The sequence below is a fragment of the Cinclus cinclus genome, chromosome 3, assembly GCF_963662255.1.
Source record: "Cinclus cinclus chromosome 3, bCinCin1.1, whole genome shotgun sequence".
NCBI lineage: Eukaryota > Metazoa > Chordata > Aves > Passeriformes > Cinclidae > Cinclus > Cinclus cinclus.
This window is the reverse complement of record NC_085048.1, coordinates 54,302,374-54,327,013: the sequence shown is the minus strand read 5'-3', so window position 1 is coordinate 54,327,013 and position 24,640 is coordinate 54,302,374. Positions and strand designations below refer to the sequence as shown.

At 36.4% G+C, this 24,640-nt stretch overlaps 1 protein-coding gene across 1 annotated transcript in view; it reads right to left on the bottom strand.

Annotated features, from left to right (window-relative positions):
* ENPP1 (ectonucleotide pyrophosphatase/phosphodiesterase 1) overlaps positions 1–24,640 on the bottom strand; it is a 51,385-nt gene that overhangs the window by 5,707 nt on the left and 21,038 nt on the right. The window contains exons 6-19 of the mRNA XM_062488814.1: positions 20,012–20,109; positions 16,329–16,408; positions 14,905–15,024; positions 13,563–13,672; positions 12,320–12,385; positions 11,962–12,034; positions 10,259–10,367; positions 9,047–9,178; positions 7,416–7,447; positions 6,058–6,185; positions 4,967–5,036; positions 2,998–3,085; positions 1,988–2,163; positions 1,447–1,498 (exon numbers count right to left, since the gene is read on the bottom strand). Of these exons, the coding sequence (XP_062344798.1) occupies positions 1,447–1,498; positions 1,988–2,163; positions 2,998–3,085; positions 4,967–5,036; positions 6,058–6,185; positions 7,416–7,447; positions 9,047–9,178; positions 10,259–10,367; positions 11,962–12,034; positions 12,320–12,385; positions 13,563–13,672; positions 14,905–15,024; positions 16,329–16,408; positions 20,012–20,109 (1,334 nt within the window). The remainder of the gene's footprint in view (positions 1–1,446; positions 1,499–1,987; positions 2,164–2,997; positions 3,086–4,966; positions 5,037–6,057; positions 6,186–7,415; positions 7,448–9,046; positions 9,179–10,258; positions 10,368–11,961; positions 12,035–12,319; positions 12,386–13,562; positions 13,673–14,904; positions 15,025–16,328; positions 16,409–20,011; positions 20,110–24,640) is intronic.

Here is a 24,640-nt window from a genome sequence, read left to right as displayed (position 1 = left end):
AATGCTTTTTACATCTAGTTAGTTCTTAATAAAATTCATAATGAAATTACCACTGTTAAGACAGTGCTATACCAGGTTTCACTGATAACTCAAGACAAAATCCCACTGCTTCAAAAGCAAACATTAGTTCCTATTAGTTCTATTAGTTCCTTTAGTTCCTTAAGTTCCTATTTCTAGGAAAGAGAACTGAAATATGTTATTGTACCTGGCCTTGTCAAGTCATTTCAAAGCCAGGTTAAGCAAAGCCCTCAGAGATCCTTAGAGTCTGTTTCAGCAAAACACTTTGCACACTTTGGGAAAAACACATCGTATCATTCTAACTGGATTTGATTTTGTTGCTCTCACGAGCATTATAATACCGAAAGATTTAATTGAAAAGGGTTCTAGGACACATTTTTCAATTACCTGTCAATAGTAGAAAAGATTCAAAAAAGTTCTATCCACTCTTTGTTTCAGGACAAATTACACAAATCAGCAGAAGCCTTGAATTAGCTCTGGATAAGCAGCAAAGTCTGGACTCTGCCTGGAATTTATGTCCAGTTCTTAATAATAGTGAGCTATAGTGGGGTGTTGCCAAATATATTTTATTTACATAAAACCCTCAAAGTTTCATGAACACCCACATACACAAGACAAGGTCTCTATCAGCCTATTTCTGAGAGCTAATCTTCTTGATGTCATCTATTAAGGAATAAGCACCTGGGACTAGGTTCCGTTTTCATAGTTTATTTGCTGTTTTACCTGTTTCATGCTCAAAATAGTTTATTTTGTTTTATGACTCATGAGCACATCTACAGCCTTTCAAACTGCAGCCTAAACATGGCATGTGTATGTCCAATGAAAGGAAATAAAGCATAAGTAAAAGAAGTAACAGCTAAAGACCACATAACAAACATGCAAAATGCTTCTTATGCCTCATTAAAAGTATGCTGTCATTGTGGATAACATTATTTGCATTGATTTGTTATCAGGTATTTCCCCATAAAACGCTCGCTTCCCATTCTGGAATGCTCATTACTTTACTACTAGAAAAGTCAAAAGTAGCAGAAAACACATATGCCATAAAGACACACGTATAAGGATACACATTTACCTGAGAACAAATGGTTCAGGAGTACTGTATTCAAAAACATGAGAATCATAGAATGGTATGGGCTGTAAGAGACCAAAAAGATCATCTTGTTTGAACCACCCTGTCAAGAGCAGGGACATCTTCCACTAGATCAAGTTGTTCAAAGTCCCATCCAACCTGGCCTTCAACACTTCCAGGGGTGAGGCATCCACAAATTATCCAGCCAGAACTATAGTTCCAGCAAGTCTTTCAAAGAATTTTTACATCATTTACTTGAGCATTGCTCAGAAGTTTAAAAACCTAAAATGTTTGATGACTAATATTTTTTGTTGTTGTTAGCTTTTAAATTTTATATTATTACATGAAATTCTTACCTTCTGTTTCAGTAAGATTTAAACGCTGATGAAAATCCCTTATTGGCAAGCCCTATAATTATAAAGGAAAAGCAGTGAGATTCTACAAAGCACATTATGAGTCAGTACCACACGTAAATATAACTTCCATCTTGCAAGTTATACATACACAGAACTCACTGACATGAGAGAAGCTACAGGGAACTGGCAGAAACAAATTGGTTTTCCCACAAACAAATTTACAGGCTTGAAAACCACAGCCCAAACACAATATTCACAGAACACAAATTTCAACATAATTAAGTGAAGCAAGCAAGAACTGAATGCTTTCCCCATCAAATTTCTCTGGGATTTTTTCCAGGCTCTTCAGAGATTAATGTGTTTTAAGCAATCTGCAAAAAATTAATACACAAATACAGACTAACACTCACTAACCTGAAGCAAGAGTTGATTTTGAAACCAATAGTTTTACAGTCCCTTACTATCTCGAGAGTGCAACGTTTCATTCTTTGAATACAACACAGGCTTCTGCCTCTACAACTTTAACTATTTCAGTGCTTACCCCTGTCCTGCAGGAGCACCCAGGACTCACAGAAAAGGCTCTTTCTCCCATCACAGAACATTCAGAAGGATGACTTGTTTCTTTGGGATGGTGGGGGCTGTAAACAGGGTGCTTTAATAGATGGTTTAGGCGTCCATGAGTTCCATTGTTTGGGGCTGGTTTCAAACCAAGCAAATCTATGAAATAATTCAAGTGATATTAACAGGAGGAGAAAGATTGTAGTACAAAGCTGATTATATTGTGCTTACAGGTACGGATGAGTCAAAGCTTCACTGCTTGCAGCTCATAACACCCAAAAAGAAAAGCAATGTAACCTCTTTAAAAGGGACCACACGTGTTCTTAGCTAGGGTTCAGTGTGATACTAGTCTCCTTGTAAGGGTGAGCAAGTTGCTTGAACACAGACACCAATCTCAAGCATTTGCAATGCTCTTAAGTATTATCTGGATCAATCTATTTGGTAATATTTTTCTTCTCACAGTAGCAGTACAGGTTCTAACAAGAAAGGGAAGTAGGCAGGAAATAATGGAAAACAGGTCAGGACCTCAAGGGGAATAAATGAAAAGAAAGTGGTAGACCTAGTGACAGACTTTTGGAGAAACCATGAAATACTGAATGAAGAAGGGACACAGGAATAAGGAGCCACAGTAGCATTGTGTTTGAAAGAGGGGTGGGAAGGAGGCTTCCCCTCATGATGGTAGAAAAATTGTGAAGTAGCCATTTTTAGTAGTGGTGAGTCAAAGCACCAGTTCTGGAAAAGCCAAAGAAATACACAGTGTGACCAGTGGAAAAGATATATACAAAGTAGCCTGACCAGTAGATCCTAAAATGCTGTTAGTCATTTACAGATGGCCCTTTCTCAGAAAAACAAAAAGCTGATTTGTGAAAATCAACAGCAACTCTTAAGGATGAGTTTCTGAGAACACTTTACAATCTGTTATTAGAAGATTTACAATGCCCAAAAGATATTATCTTTTACTGAAGAAAATTGACCCCCATTCACTGTACTTACCACACATTAAATTATATACTTCAATGTTTTCAAATGGATCAACTTGAGTACCAAACTTGAATCCTGGTCCAAAACCAATGAAGATAGCCTAGGATTTACAGAGAAAAGTATAGTGGAATTCTGTTTAGGACAAGTTGAAATGAAAATTGTCTTCATACTCAGAGGGCATTTTCTTCCAAGAACTTTACTTTACCAACACAATATGTATAAAATCAAAAGCATGTGTTTTTCTTTTTTAGAAAAAGTAGATGTATAAGAATAATTTTTAAAGCGGTAGAAGAGTATTAGGAAACCAAATTCTGTCTCATTCTTGCTTTTAGCTATTTATGACATCCCTTGCTCTTCTCTGCTTTTGAAGAAATTAAAAAAGCATTTTCTTAAATGCTTTAAAAGATGTAATGGAAACGTTGATCCAAAGTAACCATAACATATCATATCCTGTAAACAATTTGGAAACTTTTAACTTGGGGCTCTAAAAACATTTGTTGGTAGCAGTGCTTTAAGTGGTTTAAGCAATGGTAGGATCGTAGGCTTCCACGCCTGGTTTGCAGCTGTTCTTGCACCACTTCCTGAGCCGTACTGGACCTCATCCAGGAATGCTGCCAGCTCAAAAACCTTTCCTTTTTTTTTTTCCTGCTGGCTCTTTTCCTTCTGGTTCAGTTCCCCAACCTACTTGATGCTGAAGCCACGCAAATCTTACACCAGCATACTGCAGGATTTGCTGCATAAAGAAACAGGCAGGGGCAACAAATGCTTAAGCTCAACTGCTGCCAAAAAATTGCTTTAAAACTTATCCTCAGCTACTCATTTTTAATGAAGAGAAACAGATTTCACACATCTGTGGGATCAAGATACTGAACGAGTGATGGATGTTTTACACTGTATTGCACGTCCCTAGATAAGATCTCCAAGCTCTCTATGAACAATGCAATTGTCTCAGATTTCATAGCTGGGTGGCAAAAACAGAGGCTAAAACTCAAGTCTTAACTCATTTTTTGAGATAAAAGCATAACACAGTGCATTATTTTGCAACTGTTGATACTAGAATCTGCAGGCTAATAATGTACTCAACCAGCCTAATTTGAACCAGATGAGGCAGGGACATGCTACCTCCTTTTTGTTGTTTTTGGTAATTAGAGAGTATGAAATGCTGTTATGCTGCTATAATGTTAGCCACAAAAAGGATAAATTACATCTGTTTTAATACTTGTTGGGGTGCTATGAACTGACAATCCCAAGTGTGGCAAAAATGTTTGAACAGAGTCTATGTACTGAAAAAATTTACACAGTCAAACTGCAGAAGGGAGAGATGGAACGTGTTTGGCATCACATGGCATGCTGATTGCAGCCCATTACTAGAAATACTATCAACAGGTTTTCCACTGTCAAATCAGGGAAGAAGTAAAAGCCTGAAAGGGTAAATTGATACAAGATTAAGACTTAAAAAAAAAAAAAGTTTGATGCCAACACTATATAATTCTACAACACATGAAAAAAAGGCTTTTAAGAAAAAAATATTGAAAACAAGTTTCATGAGAAGACATACAAAGTCCACATAACGCACAGATATATACTGTAGAAGTTCCAAGTACCTCACAATGGTCTGTGGATTTTAATCCTGAAAACAGATTTTTGAAATCAAGAATACTGGCTTTCATTTTATTGATAACAGAAACTAAGGCAGAGGATAGGTCAAATGACTTCCCCAAATTAGGCAAAACTAAGACCCCATTTCATGTTTCCCTATTTTTTCCCATTAAAGAGAAGTTTGAGACTCTCCTTATTTGTGTGGATTATCCAGCACATCACAATATCAGTCCTATAAATGTTTGATTTAATTGAAAAATAATATCACAGATCTTTAAAAACACAAAAAAACCCACAAACCCCAAAACAGAACACTCAGCAAATACAGCATATTGAAATAAAAGGAGCTAAAAGTAAGAGCTAACATGAGCTTAAACCTCACCTGCATATTGGGGAAGCGATTGTCTGAGCCATGGAATCCACCTTTGCAGCTTTTAAACTCAAGTGGTTTTCTAAAAGAAATACACAGTTTATATAACTCATACTTTTCAAATTATATTGGTATAATGTACTTCAGTGATGATGTATTTGCTTCTCTGTTTAAAGTTACTTAGATTGTCCATAGGGAATGAGAAGTCTTTAGTGCTTGGGAAGGGAATGCCTTTAAAATCAGAATGGTTCTCTGCAAATGTTATCCCTTTGGAATTTTCATGTGTCCATCAGAGTAATTTAAAGTCAAAGCACATGACATATGAAAAAGAAATTAATTTCAGGGTAACAGATTTTCAGTCCACTGTCACTTGGGTAACAACTTTACAGTACTTTATGCAAGCATATTCTCAGTATTTTTTATAAAACAAGTAATCTAAATTAGACTGTTCAGATAGGAGTCTTACAGTGTAATAAAACAAACATCCAACCTGAGCTAGGTCCATACACACAATGTAAACACACACTTCTATTAACCCAAACCTGATCTGCACAATTTGCACATGTCTGCAGTGTTACACAACAGGACTTACTGAAGAGGTGCACTGAAAAACTCTTCCATTATGAAAGCCCTAAACTATCACAGAGGTGCTCAAAATTAATACCATTACAACAGATACCACTGTTCTGGGACTTGCAAATTCTTTCATCAAAACACGTAAGGTAATTAACTATCATGGACTCAGCAAGTTCAATGACAGACAGGACTGATTTAACCTAGAAATTATTTACTTGTTCTGCTTTCAAGGACTCACTTTGGAGAAATTCCTACAACATGGCAAGATGTGCTCAAGTTTATGAGAGTGAGGACCTTAGTATCTAACCTGTCACTACCTCTGTACTCAGCAGGGAGAATATCAATAGCTGCCAGTTTACAATTAAGCCTCCCCAGGCCAGCAAAACCTCAGAAAAAAAGCACTCATTGTTCCTTTGCAGTGTCCCTTTCCTATGACAGACAAGAATACCACACCCTAACAGCTATCACTGAATTCTAAGCACTTGGAAGAGAAAATGAGAAAATTATTTGTTGTAACTGTAACTTACCGAGCAAGCTGCCACTGGGAATCTAGATAAAAGTGCAGCGGTTCGATCCGGTCATTATAGGAATAATGGAAACGCTTGGGTAGCAGCTGTTTCATATAAGCTTTGAAAGGCTGGTTTGGTTTCATGCACTGAAATGTTTAGATTTAAGCATAAGGAAATTTTGGTGAAATTTTATGTCATGCACAGTTCTTACAATACTCATCAATTGCAAGCGGTCTGCAACAACTTCTACTAAGAACAATGTAACTCCACCAGGTTTGGAGTCATAAGATCTGAGACATATGAATGAATATGTAAATCACAAATACTGACAGGTTTTGGATTCAATAGTTATTAAAATATAAATTTAATATTGCATTATGGGCAAAAGTTGCCTTTTTTTTTCCTTACAACCTACAATTTTACAGAACCAAATGGTACTTCATAGGACTAATAAAGAGTTACACTAAGACATGAACATCATGTTACTTTCACAAGTGACAAGAGACTGTCCAGTGCAAGGTCTACAGCTCTGTAAGAGAACGTACCAGACATTTAGGGTTTCTAGACTGATCACTCAGGGACAAATAAACTCTTTTAGGAACCCAGATCCATTAATGATTTAAAAAAGAAAAAAAATGCCTACAAAACAAAATCTCTACTGTAATATTGGAATTTTTTGAATACTGAAATCATCTATACAAACAGTGTTGTTCTCACCAACACCAGTGTTTGCACAAATAAGAGGAAAACAGATTACAGAGCAGGGAGGAGAACAGAATCCAGGGACAGAGCAAAAAAGCAAATTAATTAAACTGCAGCTGACCTCCCTCCTAAAAAAAAAATCCAATATACCCTCTCAAAACTGTTTATCAAAAAAGGGTGAACAAGAAAATCCTGTCTGTGTCCAGGCAATACACCTGAGTTTTCCACTGACATGGCCCACATCTAAGTATGTTCCAGATACACAAGTTCTCCAGTTGGAAAAGCAGCACAATACAGTGAAATGAACACAAAGCCTTAACTAATGCACAACCCAATAACCGTGTGCCATCTTATCCAATTTTCACCTTCCCCTATGTGGAACTACTTTTGTGGTTGCTATTAACCGAAGGTCACACAGAATCAATTAGGTTGGAAAAGACCTCTGTGTTCATCAAGTACAACTATGACTGAACATCACCTTGTCAACTAGAAAAAAATCTTCCAGATGTCCAACCTAAACCTTCCCTGGTGCAGTATAAGATTATGTCCCCTCATCCTGTCACTGAACCAAAGTACAGACAGCATGTAAGTTGCCCAGCAAACCTCTAATGCTATGAAATACCTGTAAATGGCAGCAGAAATTAAGATAGAACAACAGATAAGACAACACTTACCGTGAGGTTTCTGACAATGCCTTCATAATTAACTGGAAGAATCATATGTAAGTATTAGTCACCTAAGTTAAAAAAGATCATATGTAAAATAAAAGCATTCCCATCACACAATACAAATGAAAAGTTCCAGTAAATTTCTGGGCGTAAGAAATTATTTTTCCAGATTGAAAACTATATGGAGCAAGATAATCCCTAAACTGTGAAGTTATTTCTTTTGTAAAATTTTATTTCAGCCTTTCTTCCCCTTGATTATTTATTTACAGCTTTAAATTTAAATTATATTAGCTAAACTTTAGTTAATTTTATTACTTAGAAGTTAACCATACTTACATGTTAAACTATATTAGCTATAGTTAGAAAAACAATCCAGTGAATTTTCAGAAAAGAAGAAAATAAATGCTGTGTTAATCAAGGTGAATTTTCCTTCACTAATATGCTTATAAAGAAAAAGACACAAATGCAACTACCAGGACAGCAGTTTTGTCTAGCAAATATCCTTAGAAAGAAAGCCAAGCACCATCTGGCTAAGTTTCAGATGCTTAGGCTCAAGCCAAAAGGGACCATTACATCATGTGGTTTGACATTTTGTGTAACACAGGCCCAACTACATTTCACAGTTACTCTGTCCTGACTCTCATATCCAACACTTGACTCAAGCACCTAAAGGATTACCCTGGCAAGAGAACCATTCAGAATTCCTGCACGGACACATTCAGTGCTGCAAAGACAGCTCTGCTACTTCATTATAACTGTGCACACAGGAGGAGATGTGCTACTTCTCTTCCCCTTGAACTTCTCCAGGGAGAGCCTGAAACTGCATTTGACTCCCATGTTCTCCAAGTAAACATTTAAAACAGTTTAGAATAGCATCAAGCAGTGAAGTAGACAGGACTTAAAATCACTGGAGTTGAGGTCTACAAGTTTTGCAGGGCACAGAGAACAAAAATCTCAACAGAAAAAAAGCCCAACCCACCCAAAAAATACTATGAAACGTGAAGAAAGCACTCAACCTTAAAAAGTACTAAAAACTGCAGGGATTAAATGTTCATATAAAATAAGACTGCTTAGCAAATCAGAGTTTAAAATTTGCAAGTATTCATTGATTTTTACTCGATTTTATTATTTACATTTACCTGCATTTTACTCAATTACTGTCAGATCATTAGGTCAATTTTTTATAACCAGGAAACATAATACTCAACATAATATATAAATTATAGTAACAATTTAGCATTTCTGTAAGACAGAAATATTGCAAATTTAAACAAAACTTAATAAATTAGGAAATGAGGTGAGACATGAAGGGAAGATTTTTGAGCTGTCTCGTTTTTTGACCTTATTCAAAGGAATGCCATTCACAAGGCAGGAGGCATTTGCAGTTGGTAACTGAGGCAGCCCATAAAATGATTTTGTGTATTTCAATGTGGGATTCAAATATACTTTCAGAATTGGAAAGTCAAATGATTTTTAAAAACACAAATGCACACACTCCTCGGTATTCCCTCTTCATCATTGTCCCTAGTTGGAATTCACTAAATTTTACGAATGGAATACGTGGATCCTAGGTTTGCATTTGCAAAGTACCAAAAACATATAACCAAATAACAAAAGTTAGTTCAACAACTACATACAAGAGAAATACTCATCTGGAACATTATTAGGTCTTAGGCGAGCTGCAGGACCAGGTACAACTATGAAATCTTGAACATTGTCGAGATAGCTGTCCAGATATGCTGTTTTTCTGCAGCTCCCTACTTCCATCCCTGAAAAAGTAAATACATTTTCTTTTAAAATGGGAATATCAGTGGAGAGTCACCTTGCCAAGGTGACAGGCAACTTTAGTTGTAGAAGTCAGAAATGTAATTTCTCTGGTCTTTTTATCAGCAATCTGAAGGCATCTGACCCAAGAAGACCACAATACTCATGTACCGAAGATAAAAAAAACCAAGCACAGATAAACGCTATCAGCCATTTTCTCGGCTGAGAAAGACTCTCCAATCTAATAAATAGACAAACTTTCTTCTCTAAAGGGAAAAGAACTCTTAAGAGCCTAAGAACAGTAGTAATGGTCAGACTAAATATTAATTTAACCCAGTCTCCCAACTAATAATGTTCAGTACATATCTAAAGAAATATCCAATAAGCACAGAATTATTGACTGGTCTTTCTCCCAGTGCTCTTTATCAGATTTCAGAAGCCAAAGGGACTTCGAGTTGCTTATTGCATTTGAATTCTTACTTTAAATAAGGTTTAACCTTCATTAATGTCATATTTTTTTTAAGCCTTTAAAGATATTTGGCTTGCATCATTCCCTGTGACAGAGAGTTTTGCAAGTCAATTTTTGTGCTGCTTGAAAGCATGCTTAAATTTCAAGAAAAGAAGTAGAAAAAATAGTTAAATACATAACTTAAAGAAATAATTCCAGATACACAGAAAAGCTAGAAAAATAAAGTTTCATCTTCACAGCCTTTTAATAACATGTATGGGAACTGATAATGGAAAGGAAGCTATAGCTTGTATTTTCAGTTCCTCAGCAGATTGTAAACTGTTGCTGTGTAATGTAGTTAAAAGAGAAGAAAATTAAATATACTTTTTACTGTTCAATTTTTTTATTCTATTTTTTTATCATCTGGTAAATGGACACAAAAGGAATTAGAAATAAAATATGAAAATTACTTAATTCCTCCTTATGTTCTCTACTTCTTTACCCCCTCATAAAATAGTCTGAGTCTCTCTCACAGTGATTATCTTTCATATAATCTTGATAATATAAAACATTTATAAAGTAATATTCTGAAAGTAACTTCTTCAAAGTTCTGATGTATTTTATAAAATCAGTTTACCATGATCTGATATAAAAATAATGTTCAAGCATTTATGCAAGTTCATTTGCTTTAGACCATCCATCAGCATCCCTACTATTCGGTCCACTCTCTGTAATGCCATAATGACCTGCAGGACAGAAATAGAAATATAAACTAAGTGCTAAAAATACTGTTAAACATACCTAAATACACAATCAGCAGGTTCTCATTTTTATCACCTGCACTGTCCAGAGTTACCTCCGTCTGCATAAGACTGTATCTACACTATACAGGCCTTAGCCCTATTTTTTTTCTGCATACTTCACCGTGACACAGCTAGGCATTTTTATGTGTTATTTCAGTTGCAGATGCTTAAAAAAGAAGGGGAAAAAAGCCCAAAACAAAAGCATCAAACAGAAAAACACTCCACAGATTATAACCAGTGAGGATGGTTTTAAAGTATGAAATTGAGGATGTTTGTTGCATTGTGCTTGGGCACAAACAAGGACATCAGGGAATGACAGAGGATGCAGATACTGATGTGCTGGATAAAACAAAGGAAGCCAAGACTGCAATACCCTTCCTCAAAATGCCTGATGGGATTTGGAGCAGACTGCTCTTGAAATTGTGCTCTGAGACTAATACCCAGCCGAACTACTTTAAAGAAACTGAAAAAGCCAGACAATGAACTACCAGTCTAGCACTCTGTGTGATCAGGGGTCTGGTGCCCAAGCTCACTTGCAGAGATACAGCCCTGGAGCTACTTTTGAATACTTGCCAGGTTAAAAAAAAAATGTATTTTCCAATGAAGCAATTCTGTCACCTCACTGAACTACTAGCACAAGCTGTCTTGCTTTGTATCAGCAAGGAAGAGATGCTCCTGCAGAGACTATACACAAATCCTCAGGGTTTTTCTCTCCAGAGCATTCCTGACATACAAAAATTTAGATCCACTTATTAAGCAAAGAAGAAGATAGCCAGTTTAATCATGTTCCCTATACTGCAGTTGCAATTATGTCTGCTACTTCCTTACATGAATAGCGGCTACTCACAGCTCAAGAGGAATTGGCAAGGGCTTTTTTACTCTTGTCACCACTGTAGCTAAATACCTACTTATGATGCCTAAACTCCCTGACTATTCAAGATGGGAGATTTTTGCAAAGGTCCTGAATTTCCAAGAGCATTTTCCTTTGCATTTTTCACTTTGGTGAAACTTTGAGCTTGTAGTAAAGCTATTCAGTACTTTTTAAGACAGTAGCAGTCTCAAAGGTTTCTTATTTATATAATAAATCACAGACCATAATGGGGCCAATGTTCCTTTTATCTGCCTCTTTCTGAGAAGGCATAAATTATAACTACAGGGAGATAAAGCCAAAATCCACCTAACCTTAGCACAGAGACTGGGGAGAAATGAATGACAATTGCAACATGAATACTTTATCAACACAACTTGGACATTGTTATGCAGACCTCGGTTCTTGATAAATTGAAATTATACAAACTTTCTGTTCCCATTCTCCTGTCCTGCAAAAGTTATTGAAATACAGAAAATTAAAATTAGATTACTAAATAGGCTATTATATGCTTTATATCAATATTAATCATGAATGGACCATCTATTAAAAATTCTTTTTCCTAAAAAGCATACTTCACATGATCGCAGTTAACCTAACATGACTTATGGAAGTCATAGAGCAAAGCTTCACACAAATAAACAAACAAACAAACATTAAACTACTTACTCCACTGCTTACTGGTCCAAACTTATGGCCCGAGGAATCTGGTTCTTCTAAATACAGAGTGTAAAAGTGTGGTCTATATCAAACAGTACCAAAAATGTAATATTTTACATACATGTTGAGACAGTTTGAAGAGATTATATTTCAACAATGGTGATCAAATATTGGAAACAACACTAATTCAGGGGGAAAAATACATTAAATACAAAGATGCAACTTCAGTCACAGAAAGAGGTTTGCACTAAGTAATATTTTAACATAGTTAGAATAAAGTGTAAGATACTGTTTAAAACAGGAATTGTGTTTACAAAGTAATTCCTTGAAATACCACTCAAACAGGAACTCACAAATGTATACCTACCTTTCATCTTCAGGTAGCTCCAGCCAGCGAAGAACAGTCACTACTCTTTCTTCAAAGGGGATTGAGCTGCATCAAAATAATAAAATATCAACCAACCATGTACTTTCAAGAGCAAAATCTTTGAGCCATACATTACCAAAAAAATCACTGTACATTAGCAAGAAAAAAAAAAAAATCATTACAGGCTTTTTAGCAGGACACAAATTTGTCTATGCTAATTCCCTGTGACTCTACAGGAGTTTATGGCCTGATCTAAATCTCCCTTGAATATCACTCCCAATATGATTAGAACAATACTCTCTGTAGTGCTTCTGCTTATTATACAAAGCAAATAATTGGCCTCAAGTTGCAAAGTCCCATGTAGGCTTTTATTCCTATATTATGCTTTGAAGAAGTCCTGGTTTAGGAATGGGCTTAAATTTAAATAGGTTGCATAAAAGTTTCTCATACTATGTTACAAAGTAGATCTCTGCATCAACTACTGAAGTAGACCAACAATAAGCACATTGACCTTTAACAACATGAGGCACCCAAAAAGTAAGTATTCAACATTTAACACAAGTTCAAGTGACAGTGCATCATCAGTTCCTAGGGAAGCAAATATAGGTTGCAAATCAAGAATCAAAAATTCCATTCTGCTTGAAGGGTGCAAAGAAAAGAAAACAATCCTGAGATAGAAATGAGAAGCCTGATTTCTTGGGCAAGATTTGGGATTATTAAATAAATGGTGATAAAAATCTTCATTAACCAGAAAATGTTTAACTGCAGTGAAAGCAACCATTGACTAAAATATGAGTGTCGTAATATGTTCAAAACTGTAATGAAAATAATTTTAAATTTGAACAGCATACCACAGTCAACAATAAAACTTCAGTTTTCATAGATAATATTGCATCAAATCCTGATACATTCACTGCATGAGAAGTTTGGATTGAAATATTCTACACCAGCCACAAAAAGGTTTTTATAAAGAAAGAGTAAAGCACCATAGCTTCAAAGCTGGTTATGCTTAAAGCTGATTTTTGCACATCTCACCATTAAAACATTTCTTGAGGAATGAAAAGATAATTAAACAAAGGCTGTACATTATACTGAAACAAAGGTCATTGGATCCTAGCTTTTTTTCCCCCGTTGTACAAAATTATTTAGAAAAGTAGGGGGAAAAAATTACTCTTTCTCTGGCATCTGTCCCACTGCAATAGTTACAGTCAAATATTCCTCCAAGACACAGGTGCTTACATACCTATTGTATATTTCATAGAGGTTTGGAAAGGTTCCATTCACTGCTACATCAGACCCAGGCCAGAAGAACGTCCCTGCTTTCAGCCCTTGGTACATGGCGGTGAGCCAGATCTGCCAGAGAACATTCGCCATCCTCAGCACCCGTCACCGATCCAGCTGAGAGACTGCCACCCACAGCCACCCTCACCAACACCACAAACCAGCAGTTTCATGGAGAACTCCAGTCAATCTTGCCTGCCAATGCTATCTGTAGCCCAGATACACCTTGCAGGCTGATTCCTTGTGGCAAACACTCGCATCCTGTTGCTGCAACACCACAGAGAGCCAGGGCAGAGGCAGGAGCAATTAGTAGAAATTAAATGGTAGAACCATGGCTGAACACCAGGAAGGGGAAATCTTTCAAAAAGAGTGATACAAGAATGGGTGGGAATATTCCAAGTACCTTTTCTCACACACTCCTGACTTATGGAAACAGTGTTTTGGTTAGTTCTTTTGATTTTACTGCTGCTCTCATGGTTTACAGATTTATGCCTTCTGCATGTTTCCTGCCTAACTCATACATCACTCTGTTCTCAGTGGCCTACAAATCTACACCTGTGTGTTTTTTCCTCAAGGATAAAAAAAAAAACAACCAAACAAAACCAAATATATTTTATATGTACATGTATGTGCGTGTATATACACACACATACATATACATGTATATACACACACACACATATATATATAAATATATATATATGTGTATATATATATATATATATATAAAGGCGTTTAAAAACAAACAGGAAAAAAAAAAAACAGTCTTCCCCATACTGAATAGTTACATCTGGTCCCCTGCTATTCTTTGGGCTAGCGCTCACTCAAACTTTTCCATGCTACTTCATTTTCATGGAAATCTCATCAGTTTTGCCATAGGTGTATGATTGAGATGAGACAATTCCTTTTAAAACCACACCTTTAGACTTACAAGTAATTTAAGCAAGGCATAAAACGTTATTAGTGCTCCTTATTACTTAAACTTACTGGTCTGTTGATTTCCTCACAGAAGTTAACTGCAAGCCCACTCATGTTAAAAACAGACCAAAATCTGGTATCTATATTAGCTGTTTTAAGCCACCATTCTCCCCCGGGAAAATTCCATTTAAGTTCAACAAGACCTGTCACATTTTGTTTCATTTGTTATTTTGCAGCTCTGTGCAGCAATTCCTAGCGGTGCTGAGTAACACTTCTTGGCTGACTTAGAATTACCCTCTGTACTCTTTCAACATTGCTATGCATCCAAGTGATATTAAGTAACATAACAGGGTGATGTACATTCTCAGAAGGGTATTAATACTTACAGGCTGGCCTTGGTACCACTGCGGATTAAACTTCTCCTTACTTTTAAGGGTGAAGGAGGCATTTCTTTTTGGGTCATACATCTTGTTATCAATTATACCATGAGATTCAGGATACAGCCCCTGTAATTGAGAGTATGCCTTGTTGCAATGCTCTAAAGAAAAAGAACCTTCCAGCTACTCAAACGTTTCCTTTAGACAAATATATCCATTGAACAGTCACTCTGCTGGTGATTTGTACTGCGCTAGTAGCTTAGGACCCAAATTTAGCATCATCATCTCTCATTGCTTCCAAGCCCTAACTTCCAATCCTTATCTGCTTCTCAGTGAGATTTTAAAAAAAAATTAGGAACTGTCCTTTGGGACCAAACTGAAAGACACTGAGTTCACACATTTGCTGTATCTTTAGTACCAAAGATAAAGCAATTACCTATGCTAGACCTCCATCACATGAGCAAAAGCTCTAGTTCTAGAAAACCATTACATGAGCAGTCAAAGAAGTGCAGGCATGAGGTCTTGGGTAGTTTTAGCAAACTTTGTGCTCTATCTTTAAGCAGACTAACTCCTTTTTAAATTTATAAGAGATAAAACACCACCACCATTAGGACCTTGCTACCTTTCACAAAAGTGAGGAGTCGAGATAAAGCTCTGTACTGTACACATCACATGTCTGCTGAGCATGATTAATGCCTCTTAGTTGCATATTCAGTCATGGAGATTTGTGAGGATTACACAATTAAGAATCTTATTCCTCAATCTGTGCTCCCACCAAAGGTCTTGACAAACTGGGAAGATAAGAAAGTGGAGGTCCTAGTATTTGATTGAATTTCAGTTGCGGCACAATGGAACTAAAAAGGATGCCCAGGGCTCCAACCCTGCATTTGTGCTGAAAACCTCATTTTTTTTTTCCTCCTACATGCAAGAAATGGCAAATTTACAAAATCAGCTTTATGACATTTCTGTGTAGGCTTGGATACAGTCCATCACACAGAGCCAATATCAGTATGCTGCTCAAATCTTTCCTCTTAATTCATACCCTTCTTTTCATCATGCCAGGCTACCCTAATGAAGTGGAATAAGGTTGGCAGCTTAAAGCAGTCTGGCTGCTCCCACTCCAAGAGAGGAAACTGCAATTTACTGGAAATATTTATACACAAATGAGGGATTGTAACGTGAGGTTAACTTTTGGCAACATGGGATTTTTCACAGCTACACTTAGAAGGACTGGATTTACTTACATTAGACCTGGCCACTTAGCTGTAGTGTTATGTAAGAGCTGTTAACCTAAATTACATAAATATAATACATATTTTTTCCTATTCTGAATGGAAATCAAATTATTTTAATAATGCATCAAAATACACTATCCCCTTAGAGAAAACTTTATAATGAACAACAGTGGAATCATAATATACAAGAACTCTTACTGTAACAATGGAGTAATGGTTGGGAAAGGTTTTTGAAGGATACACTGGTCTCATACTGGTAGTGGATGTTCCACATTTCTCTAGAGAAAGTAACAAAGAAAGTCAGCAAAATTACTGAAATAAAAATCTTAAAGTTTCTCTCATGAAGATGTATAGCTTTTGAAAAATAAAATCAACCAACCAACCAAACAAACAAACCAACCCAGAATATATTTCCAGAAAGTTTCCACTCTTTAAATTTGTAGACTTAATAATTTAGTTTTCTTCCCATTTTCATTCACAAGTTGACTAAATGACTATTAACACAAATTGTATATATGCCTAATGGCTGACTGCAATGGCCACATGAGCAAAACCTACAGTCTTAGTGAAAAGCATGTACAGACAAGAATGAAAAATGAAAGAAATCACACCCTCAAAAGTTGCCCTGGTATGCAATAAGTGCAGTCTGCAGCTTGAGACCCACCAGACACTTAACCCTGGGTGCTCCCACAGGTGAAGTGGCCACTGACACAGTGGTGCCTGGCTCTCTAAGTCATCTGTCAAACCACTACTTATTTTGCAGTCTTCCTTTCTTGTTTGTGGGGCTTTTAAAATACAAAAAAACCCTCTTATACTAGGATGAATGTCAAAGTTTACTTAATCTCAATATACAAATCATGGCTTTAGGAAGATTAGTGTACAGTATTTGCTAGTATGAAGAGGCATTAGCAAGGCCAAAACAACGGGGCAAACTTTATTTAAGGGGGTCTAAATTTCCATCAGCAAATATGGAAAAAATTTTAGAAATTTTTAGAAAAAAAAAATTGTTTTTTTCCTAAGATTTATTTGTTTTTAAGAAATAAAAATAAAAATTTTTAGAAAGAAAAACAAAATGTCTTCATGACAACATAAAAAATAACAAAACCCGCTTCAACAGATGCTAAAGAACCAAAACTAATGACCCTATAGGAGGAATATCTCTGGGTCATCTTCACTATGACTCTGGGTAATTATATATAATATAAATAGAATAGAAATTGAAGGCTTCATAACATAGGAAGTGTTGTATCAAGGTCCTTTGAACTCATTGGATTGGGACTTCAATTAGATTTCAGTTGAAATAATCAATTTGAGCTAATCAAGATAAAAGAAGCCAGGGCAGAAAAACAAATCCTCTCAAGTCACACAGGGATCCCCACCCACACTTGTGTTCTGTAGTAACAAGTGATCACTTGTATCTTTTTTTTAAACTGGAAAATACCTAGCACATTTCAACTACTTCCAGATCTGCTGTTGAGACTGTTTTCCAAAATCTTAGCTTTTTCGTGTGGGTGTTTGGGGAGGTTGTTGGGATTTTTTGTTTTGCTTTGCTTTTTAAAGTAAAAGAAAAACAGACTATAAAAGTTTTGCCAAAAAACCTAGGGGGTTTTTGCTAGGACTATCTGTAAGAGCTATCTGTATTCTTTTTGGCTCGTTGCCTTAGCTGAAGGTGATTTAATACAACTGATCATTTATCTAAAACTTAAATTATCACAGCATAATTGTACATGAAAGTGTCTTCTCTGAACACCACATGTGCACAGCAAGGTTATGCCTGGATTCACTAAAATCCCTCAGCTCCATGCCAAATTGTCCATCTTTCAAATAACAAGGAGAGCAAATGGATAACAAAACACTGTAAAAGTGAAATTATGATAGTTTTACAGGCATCTACTCTGCCAGATTTCTCCAAGGAGACACCAGAATATCACTGCAAGCATGGCTGAATTAATGGAACCAAATAATGGCGATACTTTTATCGATCTGAATTCTGGACTTGTCCTCAAATGCTTTAAAAATGAAAATCCAGGCATTTAGCACAGTCCTAATTTAACACAGAACCAGACAATCCAATAAGATGTGAGCAGCTGTTCACTGCTTTGTAAATGCTGTCATTCTTAAACTGTCTTTTTTTTGAAAATTTGATAGTCCTATATAAAATGGACAGCTATGAACTCTGAAATGATTTAATACAAATTTTCAACAATAGTCAAGCAATTTGTCCACTATTGTTACCTGTCTACACAGAGGAATGGACTTCATTACCATTTTCTGAACAGTAAAATCCTTCAGGATTATTTGCTCACTTATATAGAAGTTTATTTTTACAATATGTCTGCTTCCACCATTTTTGGACACATGGAGCATAAAGCACATAGAGATTTGAAGCCACAGGCCCTCAGAGTGTTAGGGGATATACACCTCAGCAGCATCAATTTTCATTAATGAGAGTATTTTTCTTTTACTAAAGAAAAATTGCTTTATCTGAGCATTTCACCAATTTTTTACTATGAGGGAAAAAGAAGAAAACTGAAGATCCCATCGCACATTGTATAGCAAAAGCCTTCTAGTATACTACCGAAAAATGATCCAGAGTACTTTAGAACCATAAACATAATGCAGAATTAATTATTTAGTTGGATATAAAACATGTATTATTAGGAATTCTGGAATCAGAATCTGTTGAAAATATACATTTTGACCATCAAAAACCTCATAGTTGTGGAGAAGAGAAATTACTTTGATGCAAAGATATTTGTGTTTCTTAGTAGTCTGAATTTATAAGGGATTCGGTGCAAAGAGAAGTACAAGTTAATTACAGAAGTCAGTGAGGGAAGTCCCACTGTAGTCTATCCAGACCAAAGAATGAAGAAACTTTACCACATGTGTATGTGGAGATCTCAGACTGGAAGCCCTCTAGATGCTTTGTGACACTTCTATCTTGTATCTCAGGCAGAGTTAGAATGATTTGTACTTGCCAGCCTCTTCTAGAAATGTCCCAGAAACCTTTTCCAGTTTAAATTTTTTTATGACTGCATCTAATGAAAACTTTGCAAATGTCTCATTTTATTCTGGCATGGCACAAAACTAAAAAGAATCCAAAACCTCAAATACATCTGCGAATTGTTATCCTCTGGAACACTTCAAGTTGTAACAACCACTGTGTAAAAAAGCAAGTATTTTTACTGGTTTATTTTTAGTCAAACTGAAACCAGGCACCCCAGGTAGTAATTTATGAATGTCAAGAAGATTGGCATATTTTTCAGACAAGAAATACCATCAGTTCTCTACAGACCACAGCCAAAACAGAAACAGGAAAATTAAATAAAATTATTTAGACACTACCAAATCAAGTAAGACACTAAAAAAAGTTGGGGAATATTTCTTCTGGAAATGTTTGTTAAATTAAGGTTTTCTGGGATTCATTACATTTCTACCAGCCCTTCTAGATCATCTCTTCCTAGTCTCTTCCTGTCTTCTTTTTCCAAAAATAATCAAATGATTTCTATCTTGCTTTTCATTTTCCAAAACCATTCCACCTAAATGTGAGCTGATATGCGTTATAGAGTAAGAAGGATCTACTTCTATTTTGAAGAAATATAATAACCTCTCAGCAAAAATATCCACCTCCTAAATATAACAGGGGCTATAATTTCTAAGCTTTCACTGAAAATCAAAAAGGCCCTTTCCTAAAGGCCTCTCTTTCTCGCCCTTCCGCTCTCCAGTGCCTCAAGTTGTTTTGTGCATGGGTGTTCTTTAGGGCAACAACAATTTCCATATTCATGGCAGAGAGTGAGGATTTTAAAGAGTGAGCAAAGCTGCATCTGTGGTTTTTTTCAGGTAAGACGTCATAAAATTTCTTAGACAAAGAAACTACTCACGCAATTTGCTAATAACAGGTAGAAGTCCACCCCAAGTCTGCAAATATTCTGCTCTGAAGCCATCCAATGAAAATAGTAACACTGGAGACTTGGTAAATCTGAACAAAGAGAAATTGAATATTAAAAGACAGACTCTGAGAAGCAGTTTCCTATCACTAATTTCAAGAAAGTTTCCCGCAGACAGTGTGAATGATCATTATGGGGCTACAAGCCATGCCAAGAAGTCCTCGTCAGCAGGAAGTTTTGGTGGCACAGTTTTGAAAGAGCAAACAAGCTGTCTGGTCCCTCTGCTTGAGGGCTGGCAGAGCAATCCACACCCAGAGAGGCTGAGGTTTGCAGTAGGGCATGCACAGAAAAGTCACGACAAGGCCTGATTTCAAGCACGCCTACAAGATGAAGAACAAGCCAAGATGCTCAGGTGATCCATCTGGTACAAGGGTTTGGTATTCCTTATCTCAAAACCAGTCCCATTGAAGCAACACGCAGCCCCTCCAACCCTGTTTTCCCACCCAAAGCTAAGAGCAGGGAAAGAAATAAGGCAATGCAAAGCCAAATTTTCCTTCATTCACTTTACTCCTGAACAACCTGTAACCTAGATGAAAAAAAATGATATATATATATATATATATATACGTAGTGTTTTATATATATACACAGTGCACAGAACTGTACGCAAGTCTTACATACAGGGTATGCTAAGTCAGTAAGTAAAACACATGCTTTTCCTTTCATCCTATAAAAATTATCCAGCCTAAAAGAACTTGCTTATTTCTCCAGAAGTAACCAATCTCCAAACTCAAAAATGTGGCCCTGCGACTGGAAATGCTGTAATAGCATTTCTGCCAAGACCTTGAGAGATAATTCCAGAAACTGATTTCACTGGAACCAACGAAAATAAAATCTCCCCTTCCAGTCTCCACAGGACCTATGTTTTCCAGACTTGTTCCCAGATTCAGTCCTGTTCAAACGATTTCTCTCCAACTGTAAGTACTTAAAACATTGCATCACAGACAGGAATAGTAACTAACTTCTGTAACATCAGTAACTTCTTCCTTGAAGAAAACATACCCTGTGTTTGACCTATAGACATGAGGGCATGTGAGACAGAAAAAAAAACACTGTTGTGCAGCAATAACTGTTGAAAACATGGAATTTTATAAAACAATTAAATAGTTATGTATTATTATATTAAAATATTGTTTTATTGCAAGCTCATTTCCCCTTCTTATATTTACATTTTTTAAACTTTGTTATACTTTAATTTCCAAAAATAAAACAGTGAAGATAGAAGATAAATATTATTTATAAAGTGTTGACAATTTCTTTTAGTGACCCCACAAAAAAAAATTGAAGAGTCATTTAAAAATGAAACATTTATAAGCTGTGTGGCAGTCAAACTTGACTATATTAAACTAAGGAATAGTCAGGCAACCAAAACATGTCTATCCTAAGACTATATTAAACTAAGGAATAGTCAGGCAACCAAAACATGTCTATCCTAAGAAAATTCGAATCAACAATTTGGACAACGGTTCAGTCAAAAGGATTTCATTAGCCAGAGTTATTCCACAGCCTACCCTATACCCCAGATAGAATAAAACTTTTAGATGCATTTCTAAGATGTATGTTTGTAACCTGCTTTTTAATTTATAGGGCACAGGTGGGAACAAGAAATGAACAATTTTCAGGTCAAAACTTAAGCTGTATGGCAGAACAGAGTAAGGAAACTTTATGCACTACCTTTGCCCATATTACAAGTATTTTTTGCACCCCGTATTCTGATCTCTACAAGTTTTGCAAATACCTTCTCCGTGCCCCTTCTCAAAAAACTGATTCACTTCAATGCAGAGGTCCAAAAACCTTCATTGCAAAGTTCTGTGCAATAAAATGTGAACTTTGGGGCAAAGGCTGTTCAATATTATTTCCCAACCAGTCTAACAAAAAAAAAAAAAAAAAAGAAAGAAAAGAAAAAACCAAACCAAAACTGAAAACCCCACCAAACTTTAAAAAAAAAACCACTTAGAAAGGGACTTTACACAACTTTTTCTGGTTTGGCATTTACAAGTAAACCAACTGTTAAATACATGTTTTGGTTGTCTGCAAATCTAGCTACTGACCCCTTCGCACATGTCAAATTAAACTTGGCAAAATAGGCCATTGCCACAAGGAGGGTAATTGCTCATTTCACTTCTTGTATACTCTACACATGCCAAAATTCGTATATTTAGTGATCTGCCCTGGTGCTCAGGGAAGCAAAGCACGACAGACCATGTTAAACTGCACTCTCTTTGGACCAGCTCTGGTAAAATCCCCAGACAAGCTGAACCCAAGCTCCATTCTGAGGTATATCAGCCATTTCCACACTTTTTCCTGTCAGTAGCCAAGACTGCACTCGCTGCTTCATGAATAGGCTGTAATGAGCAAGCAAGCCTGGGAGGCTCAAGTTTTGGTCTTTTTGGTGATTCATGCTGGCTGTGTCCAAACACTAAGACAAGCGTGTTTCACAGCTCTTGGATAAATAGGCATGCCACAGTCACATCCTGACTCCAAACTGAAGGAAATGCAGTGGCAACTATCCCCTCCTATAAAGTGGCTTCTATGGAAACATTATGCAGGCAACACAGGCTTGCTGTGGTCTAGTAGGTTCACCAGTCTGGATGATCTGAGAGGAAAGAACCATGGAACACACTGCCAAGCTGACCTCCCTCACTGCAGGCAGGTTAGACCATAATTAAAAGAAAGAGGAAAAAAAATAGGAAGGAAAAGAAGGTTCCCTTGAAAAGCTTAATGTAGTACATAGAAAACTTCCTATCCCACACACACTCATACACTCCTACATACAGCCATAAAGCATGGGAAGAAAAGCTTTCATTTCACTAAATGTACACAAAGCCTCAACAGGAGGCATAAGAGCAATCTCCAGATAAAAAGAGAGATCAGCAGAGAGGAAAGTAATCTGAAAGTAATCTCTTACAGCTCAATGAAGATAGAAAAAAAAAGTAATAGGCCTAAAGTACAGAAAAAGACGAGGACAAAAAGACAGGAAAAAGTCATCAATAAAGCCATCTACATAAGTACTAGGATAAACTGCTTAAGTTTGCTTAAGTTTGAACTGTCGTAGTATAATTTTACTCCTAGAACAGTGGGAAGGACTAGATCACTCCTGACATCTTGCAGCCTATTAACTTAATAACTCTATTAAACAACATAGAACCCAGTTTTGGAAAGACTTAGTTGTGTGCTTAATTTCAAGCAGTTAATCAGTCTTGCAGAAACCAGTGGGATTTCTCAGATTAAGCACCTCATTGAATGGTGTGTCGTCTTTTGTCAATTCTGCACCACAAGAACAGCTAAAACCCAGCTAAAACTAAAACCGAATAAAACCAACAATCTGAACCCACAAAATATGCTGTATTAATGTGCACAGAATCAGAACTGATATCCTGAAGTCTCAAAATGAGCACTGCAACTAAATTCACTTGCACTCTTGCCTTCCACACAGCATAGGAAGAAGTGGATTGTTTACAGAGTTGTTACTTTTGGGAGAGGCTTGAGTGCTAATAGTCCAACACGAGCCTTCAGTCAACACTGTTTGATTCAACTTTGACCACACATCACCCTTTCCTGGGCTGGGTTTTATTGCAACATTTTGGGGTTTACCAGGATTAAAACAATTTTAGAGGAGTAACTATGTATCCCTTTCATGAGCTGAACAGAAGAAAAAACAAACAAAAAACCCTAAAAACAAGTTAACCAACAGGAGTTGCCCTAGGGCACTTGCGTCAGAAACTTTGACTCTGATCTGCACAAGACTCTTACTTGTTTACCAACCTCCTGGGGGCAACGCTTCCCAACCTTGCCTTAGAGAAATCAACCCCCTAGACTCAGTTCCCAGCACGAGGTCCCAAATGGCTCCTGAACTCAGAACAAAAGTTAACAACAAAAACTTTAAGAACCATCTGGCTATCACCTTCCTACATATGGAATTACTGGGCACTTGGACTACAATTTGGACAGAAGTTCCAGTTTTTTCTGTCCTGATGAAGGTTCTGACATGTTAGCATCTGTTAGTGCTCTGAATCAGAGTGAAGGGTCAGTTGGTATGAAATATTTCAAAAGGAAATTTATTTTGTTTGAGAGTGTTATAACACAAATGAACAAATATAGCATAATTTAAATATCCTAAGTCCAAAAAGTCATGACATAATAACAAAATAAAATTATTTTACTTCATTAGAAATATCCAATTGAACTATAATTTCAAAATCAAAATAAAATAAGTCTATATTATTTGATACTTGTCAGACAAGAATATAGTTATACAGTTACAGAATATGCCCCATAACATGTCTAGCAAATATTTACTACTGGAACATAAATCAATCTAGAATTTAAATCACTTCTATTGATAACTTAGACATACAATCATAGTTTATAGTCAGCTTTAGCTATAAAGTTAGCTAGAAGATCCCACAGCAAAGCAGATCAAGTAATACAAGTTTGTTTTTTTTTTTTTTGTTTTTTTTTTCCTGGCTGGGAGCTTTGCTGCACTATTCAAGCCTGAGTGCTGATGCCATAAACCACATGAATCATTCCTCACACACTGTATACATAACTTGCAAGAACAGG